The 8,267-nt window shown below is 36.5% G+C and overlaps 1 protein-coding gene across 1 annotated transcript in view; it reads left to right on the top strand.

Annotated features, from left to right (window-relative positions):
• The window catches only part of RELN (reelin), a 462,655-nt gene that overhangs the window by 275,950 nt on the left and 178,438 nt on the right, over positions 1-8,267 (top strand). The window contains exons 11-12 of the mRNA XM_012650296.1: positions 4,550-4,695; positions 7,320-7,408. Coding sequence (XP_012505750.1) covers positions 4,550-4,695; positions 7,320-7,408 — 235 coding nt within the window. The remainder of the gene's footprint in view (positions 1-4,549; positions 4,696-7,319; positions 7,409-8,267) is intronic.

Genomic DNA, 8,267 nt, shown 5'->3' with positions numbered 1-8,267 from the left:
TTTTTTTTTTTTTGCTAAAGAAAACACATCTGTTACTTCAGCAAGGGAGAAACTTTAATAGATACACTGATAATTTATGTAAGTCTTTCTGAACTTTGGCTTAACCTTCCAAACACATAATTTAATTAGCAACTACCATATCTTACTTAGCTGAGGCTGTCTTTAGGTGGGAGGGGGCTTTGCATAACAGCACATTGCTATAATATAGAATGTGTATACTTACCTTTCATCCCAAATGCAAACCTTGTATGTTTTTACTATTCAGGTGCCTTTTTAAAAATCTTTTTTATTGCTGTTACCAGAATATTCATGCTAAAGAGCAACTCCACAAATGTGATTAATATTTAAAGATGGAATCAAGACAGCATGCTCCAATCTTCCTTGCTTTCCCCAAATCCTTGGAAATGACAGAAAATGAGCAAAGAAATCTATAATGACAACATAAAATAAGAAAGTACCCCCTAGTTGGGCCAGGAATTATGAAGGATTGCACAGAGAGAGAGAAAATCCAAAATACGTGTTGAATAAGACATAACAAACGTGTCTCAGTATTACCCCAGGTCATGGATGCTGGAAGCTGGACTCAGGATGGGGCTGTAGGGTACTGCCAGAGGGACTACTAAGTAGGTGGGCCCCTCACTACCCTTATTTCCAAGCAGAGGCTTCTGCCCCAGGAGCAAACAGTGAATGTGGACACTGGAATGAAGAAGCAGGGCAATGTGCCCCGTGCTAGTCCTCACCCAAGGGCACATCTGCCCCCAGCCAGTGGGCATTTTTACACTGAAACTAAAAGAAAATAGCAGATACAGATTGCAGCAAGTGATGTGGAATCACCAAATCTGAGAAAAGTCAATTCCAACTTTAAAAAAAAAAAATCAAACTAAAGAACTAAGAGCTGAGTAAATGAAAGTAACAGAATAAATAAATAGACATTTTACAAGAAGTATAATAAATATCCTCAGGAGGATATAAGAGCATACTGCATTTGTGAAATTAAAACAGATTTTATGAGGAAAAACAATTAGAGATGTGAGAAATGAAAATATATGATTGTTGAAAAAAATTAATGGATTGTTTTCCTGGATTTCAGTATAGACAAAGCTGAAGAACAATTTTGTGAGCTAGGAATTTGGGTCTTGAGATCTTGTATCATTAGATATAAGAAAAAGAGACATTAAGTATGGGGAGAAAATTGGTACTTCTAACCTTAGAAATAATAAGAATTTCCAAAAAAGAGAGAATATGTGGAATGAAATAATCAAACAAAAAATTGAAATAAGTTCCCACGTTTAAAAAGGAGATGATGATGACAACCTAGTTGCTACGAGTGAAAATGTTAGCAAGATGAATGGAAAAATACCCACTCTAGACTGTCAGGGAGAAATTTCAGAACACCGATAAAAGAGGAAATTCTAAAAGCTTCTAGGTGAGATTCATTGTACTTTCGTTGGTAGCATGAAGTATAATTTTTTGTTTTTTTATTTCAGGGTATTGTGAGGGTACAGACATTAGGGTTACACTTTATGTTTTTGCCTCACCCAAGTGTGGGTTAAAGACATGCCCTTCTGGCCCTACAGTGCTCCCCGTGTCCTTTAGTTGTGGATTTACCCCCCCCCCATTCCCCTAATCCCTGGAGAGTATTATCTTAAAGTTCTGCAAGAAAATTATATGGAGTGTAAAATTCTTTTTCCAGCCATATTATCATCATCAAATATTGGGAAAAAATAAAAAACCTTTTCAGACACACAGGATTTAGAAAGTTTACCACCCCTGAACCCTCTCTGAAAAAATTCCTATATTAATACATTCCTAGAAATTAATCCAAAAGGAAGATGAGATAACCAAGAAAGAGTAGTGTACAAGTGAAAAAGTACAACTTGTAGTTCAGTCTAAATAAGTATTGATTATTTTAAAATCTTAACAAAAATTTGAAGTTAAAACCCAGAAGAACTCAACATGACAAGTATAGAAGGTGGTTGACAAGAAGAGAAGCAGAATAAGAAAGTAAAATACTTCCAGAGTTCTTAATCTGCTTAGGATGAGGATATAGATCTTGGTTACATCTTAATGTTTATAGAAAACTCTAAGTACAAATATAAATATGTGTGTTAAAAAATTAGATAAGCCTGATAGAGGCTACATAACTTCTAAAGTATTAGGTTAACATAGAACAAAGAAATAATCAATTCAGCAAATGTCAGGAAAATTTAAAAAGTAAACAATAAAAAACAGGGTAAATAGAAAATAGAAGACAATTTGTCAGGAGCCAATCTAAACATATCAGTAACATGATAATTTGAGTGAGTTATATTCACTTATTAAATGAGATTCTCACAATAAGTTTTTAAAAATTGGCTCTGTATTTGAATTTTATAAGAGACTTAACCTAGAATAACACAAGAAATTGGAAGTCAGAGAGAAACTAATAGACCAGGCAAATGCAACAGAAGAATCAAGGAGGCATATAAAAATCAGATAAAATAGAATTCATGCTTAAGCATTAAAAGAGCCAAAAGGTATATTTCATGCATCAGTATATGTTGAGCACTTTGCATGATGCATGGTGCATAATAAGCAATTAAACAGGTTAAAAATTAGTTATTATTCCAACCATAATTACTATTTGTAATGTGATATGTCCAAAGTGGTACTCAAAGGAAAATTATGCTAATATTAATTATGAGATATAAAAGAAACACAAAGTTAAATAGGCCAATGAAACCTAAATTGTTCTCCAAACAAACAAGTAAAAAAGTCATCAAGAAAAAAACAACATTAGTTAAAATGATAATGGGATATGTTTAAAAACCATGCAAATGCTAAAATGGATCAGAGTAAAGTCATTGCAAGCTGTTAAAAGATAAGTATTACTTCTTCCTTGTTCTGATTTTCTTTTTTTAATTTATGATTTTTCTTTTGAACTAGGTTCTAATATTGGTTTCTTTGAACTAATTTTTTTATGCTTTGAAAATAAAAACAAATAATTTTTCAAATGACAAAAAAAAAATCTCTACATGCTAAAGTTGTTCTGGAACTCCTTCATAGACATTCTAAACATTTCTTGAATTTATAGCACATTCACACACTGTCTTTGCTCTTGGCACTGCCATTCTTTTTTTTTTTTTTTTTTTTTTTTTACATTTTCAGCTTTTTTGTTAAAAACTAAGACACCACACACACATTAGCCTAGGCCTTCACAGGGCCAGAATCATCAATATCACTGTCTTCCTCCTCCACATCTTGTCCCATCGGAAGGGCTTCAGGAGCAAAAACAGGCATGGAGCTGTCGTCTCCTAAGTTAACAGTGCCTTCTTCTGGGATACCTCCTGAAGAACCCACCTAAGGCTGTTTTACAGTTAACTATTTTTTGAAAAGTAGGAGTACACTCTGAGATAATGATAACAAGTAGAGTATAGTAAATACATAAACCAGTAACAGTCATTTATCATTATCAAGTATTATGTACTGTCCATAATTACATGTACTATACTTTCATATGTCTGGCAGAGCAGTAGGTTTGCTTCCAGCAGCATCACCACATACCCATGACTAATGCGTTGCGCCTACTGTATGCAGGCACTGTGCCACAACCTGGAATACAGCAAGGAACCAAACGGACATGATCCTTGCCCTGTTAAACTCACTGTCACTGGGCCTAACTGATATTTTTTGTCCAATTGTTTTTCTTCATTTCTATTTCCTTTTAAGAGCATATAAAACTTAAAAGAATGTTTGATCTTTCATTTATTAGCACATCTCTATATATGACTTATTACTAAAAATGTTAATGTAAACTTATAATTTTTAAAAGTAAATACTATTTACTCAGTTCCAGAGTTTGATCTTGCCTTTGACTGTTCACTCTAAGTGGAAGACTATAAGTTAAAAAAAGTGTCCCAGAAATTATTTTTATTTATTCTTTTTAAGTGTTCTTTTGGGGAATTAACAGAGCTTGTAATTTTCCAGCTCTTCACTGGGGACATCACACAACTTCTTAGGTCTGGTCAGAAACTTTTACACAAAAGCTGGCTGGGAATATATGATCATATGTGGGTTTACTTTGACCTTTTCTGTATTCCATGTTTTGATTAGCTGGCTATGCTACTCATATCCCATTTACAGACAAATTGTGAAAGACTTGAATGGCAAGTCGGAAATATATGGAATATTGAAAAGGTCAGTGAGATTTAGCCCATAACCACAGAATTTAAAATATGCGACAAGTCATTATCAGACTTAATTCTCACAACAAGGACTGTGGTAAAGATGGGAAATTATCCCAATTAAAATATTCTCATTTCATACTGAAGGCTGAGATGGCAAAGCTCAAATGCCCTCTTGACTCCTTTTTTGTGATAACTTAATAAGTTAGAAAGAAATTGTAATTGAATTAAACAAGGCGGAAAAGGAGGTAACAAGTTCTTTTGAAAGTCCACTGTAGAGAGAATAATATAATGGCTTTTCTAAAAACTCTAATTATACATGAGTAAGACAGATACAGTCACAAAACCAATTCAACAGCCACCCCATGCTCTCTTTTTATCTACAGCATAGCTGTCAGTCAGATGGGAACTCCATTTATTTCCATGGAAATGAAGGCAGTGAGTTCAATTTTGCCACCACCCGGGACGTAGATCTTTCCACAGAAGATATTCAAGAGCAGTGGTCAGAAGAATTTGAGAGCCAGCCTACAGGGTAAGTAATTGCTATCCCCCATGCTGTGTACAGCACTTACTTTTATTCCACTGGACACATTTTAAATAGCAAAAGCATCAACCCTGATGATTCTTATCATAGACAAGCCAAAAGGGGTACACTTACCCTAAAGAATCTTTATTAACTAATCAACTATTTTTATGCATATTAAAAATTTTCTGATGGCAAATACCTTTAAACTTCACTTGAATCACTTATATTTCAGCTTATTCAGCTTTTAGTGGCAGAGAGTTTTTTTCCAATGTTTACAGAATACAAAGTCCTTCCACTACTATTATATTGAGATGTTCATTTGTCTTCCTGGGATCTGAGATTTATGGATGCTGCTACCTGATCTTCATTGGAATGTGGTTTTGATCTATAAAAATTGTTTAGGGGATGAAATTTATCTTTGGGAGATTTATAAAGGAGGAATTTGAGACTGGGGTTGAAATAGAGGAGACCTGAGGCAGTGAGGCTGGTTTGGTGGTAGCATTTTCTTGCTGTGCCATGTGCCTTTTTCTGGGTCCTAGGTCCCTAAGATATCTCTTACTAATTGAACAGCACTTTCAGAAGTTCAAATTGCATAAAATGAATAGGTTCAGGGAATCAAAATCCATAAGGTAGCATCAGTTGGAGGCAAATGTATGTTTTCTAACACTATGATAAGGATGAATGAAATTAACATAAAATGTAATTTCAGAATTGATATGAAGAGCAATAATTTAACTGTTAACTGTGAGAAACTTTTCCAGATCATAACATTGAAGGTATAGTCATGTCACTCTGATCTCAACAAATTAAATACAAACTGATTAAACTTCTAAGTGTCTGAGTGGCAAGAAGGCCAGTATTGCTCCTTTGGGCTCCTGCTTCCTGTGCAGTGCCCAAGAACCTCCTTCAGACCCAATGACAGGGAAATCTGACCAGCAGCCTGAGCCACTACTGCTGCTGTGAGTTTTTGCTGCCACACTGGGGTCTCTCACTGTTGAATGCTGGATTTCTACTGTGGCAGACCCAGCCCTGCTCCTCCTTGCCTCAAGGAAGTCGCTCAGGTCTGCCAGGGTGAGCCTCTGAAGGAGGCTGACACTGAGTGACTCCATCCCCCCAGGGCCTGCCATTGACCTCTCCAGGCTCAGCACCAATGCTCAGACTCTTCATCCACACGGCCCTTCTCTTCTGAGGCTCCTGTCACTCTTGAAACTCCATGTCCAGGGCAGCTCTAGTGTCTCCTTGAGTGACCAGCAACCACTGTTCCTCTTTTCAGTCTCTAGCATCCCCCCAGGACTCAGGTTATTCTCCTTTATAACCTTGGGACCACATGAGGGCTCATGCCACTCACAGATCGAAGAGCTTTGATGGACTCCAGAGCTTTGACAATGCACAAAGGCTTTTAACGTACCTTCTGGAGATAAAAGATCCATCACCAGCATGTCAGTTCTTTCTTCCTAACCCCTGAAACAAAGACCAATCCAGTTCCCTTTCCTGGTTATGGAGCTTGACTGCCTATGAGGGGATCCAAAATGTTGAGGCACAAGGGACTCATTTGCCCTCCTCCTTCATCTCTCTAGCTAACACTGTCCATGTATCAGTGATGCGTCGTCCTTGTCAGGGAGTCCCATGTGGCCTGGGCACTCAGATAATTCTCTGGTGCCACCAGCCCCCAGCCCACTAAAGCAGAGATAAAAAGACAAGTTTCCTCTCCAGGAGTACCATTCTGAAACTCAAATAAATCCCAATATCTCTCTCTCTTTCTCCCTCCCTCTCTCCCCACCTCCCTCTCTCCCCACCTCCCTCTCTCTTCCTTCCTTCCCTTCTCTCTCCCTCCCACCCCCCAGTAAAACTTGACATTTTAAATGTCACTTACTCTTACTGTTTTGGAAAAAGATAAAATTTACTTTTACCTTTGACCTTCATACCCAGATATTCCCTGTCCCAGATTGCCCACCTCTTTTTTGTTTGTTGTCTATAAAAGCATACAGAAACGCTTTAGTAGAAGGACGAATAGTCAGTCCATCCAGCTCTCTGTTAGTAACATTTGTGGAGACTTGGTACAGAAACATGAAAACCCCTCCATGAATTAAGCTTAGAAAGGAATTAACTTGATATTAGAAGAAACCAAACAAATTTTAGAAAATTAATGTACTAGTCCAGATTCATAGCTGGGAAAATATATGTATTCCCATTAATAGATCAGACATTCTGTTTTCAACAGAGCACTAACAATATAAGAGAATTTTTGGCTATAATCAAATCAATCATCCCCCAAAACAAAAAAAGAACTAAAAGCGTTCATGCCCGAAAAAAGAGCTGAAGTCAATATAGACACAGAGGAACATCAAAGGAAATTCTGTTCATTGAATGACTCAGGTGGCTTTAATTATGCTGTCTGGACATTTCTGAGGACTGAAGATTTACCAGGGTTCTGGTCACAGTTAAGAAGCCGGTACTATCAGGCCATGGCACTGCCAGCAGGTTTCTGTTCCAATAATATATATTAATAATGTGCTTGACTAAAGCACCTGTGCCACTAAATTGTTCTGCAATTAATTCATCTAAATTCTAAAAGTAATATAATTATTCTAGCAACCACACCTCAGGTTTATTTGTGACTTTTGCCTCAGGATACCAGGCCACACCACCAGAATTATTAATACTTCGCCCACGCTGTCGTCTGGCAGCCCAGTTATGAAGTTGACATTATTTTATCAAGGTATTCAAGGATATGAGAAGCTTAGTATTTTCTGTCTTTTGGATGATGATAAAAATGCTGGGTTAATCCATATTGTTTGGCGGGGGGTGGGGAGGTCTTCCCCACTCCCACGTAGTCCCAAATGTTGCTTTTTGATCTAGGAAAGAATGCTGATGTAACGATGTTTAATCATAGGTTGAGGAAAAAAGATTCTGTCACAAAATCAAATTAATGTACAGCATTTTTACCTGGGATAAGAGCTGACAAAGAAAAACAGATTAAGAATTTGGTGGTGAAACTCTTGATGTGTTCTGTTTTCTCTGCCCGGTTTATTGACTATTTGTCTCATTTTTCTCTGCCACCACCACTACCCACGCGAACAATTTGTCATTATAAGCTCATCTGCTAAAATAGACAGAAAATGTAGATGGCAAACCCTCACTCTGTTCAAGAGTGACCAGTTGAAGTCATTGAACTCTGCAGCTTTGAATTCAACTTTATTCACCGTCAAGTTTCAAATGACACTTTAAATTTAAAAAATTAAATTATTAGTATGGATATAATACTTTCATCTCCTTTAGCTGTGTTTTCCTCCCATAAGAATTATGAGAGAGAAAAAAGAATATACCATTATCTCTAAGATTTTCAAAATACTTAATAGGAATTGCAAGAAAGAAAAGAAAGCCACTAAACCATTACGGCTTTTTTTTTAGAAACCACTTTCCCAATTATCCATATTTTCCTACCATTTGAATCAAAGTATTTGATCTTAGATCACAAAGATGCAAAAGCTGTTTGCCTTTCACATCACTAAGCTGTCCCAAATCCAAAGTTGTTAAGTTTATTTTTTAAGTGGTATTTTAAAGGTTTTTTTTTTTTT

Source organism: Propithecus coquereli, unplaced genomic scaffold (genome assembly GCF_000956105.1).
Source record: "Propithecus coquereli isolate 6110/MARCELLA unplaced genomic scaffold, Pcoq_1.0 Scaffold32, whole genome shotgun sequence".
Classification (NCBI taxonomy): Eukaryota; Metazoa; Chordata; class Mammalia; order Primates; family Indriidae; genus Propithecus; species Propithecus coquereli.
The sequence above is the reverse complement of the archived record's forward strand: the minus strand, read 5'-3'. Positions and strand labels throughout refer to the sequence as shown.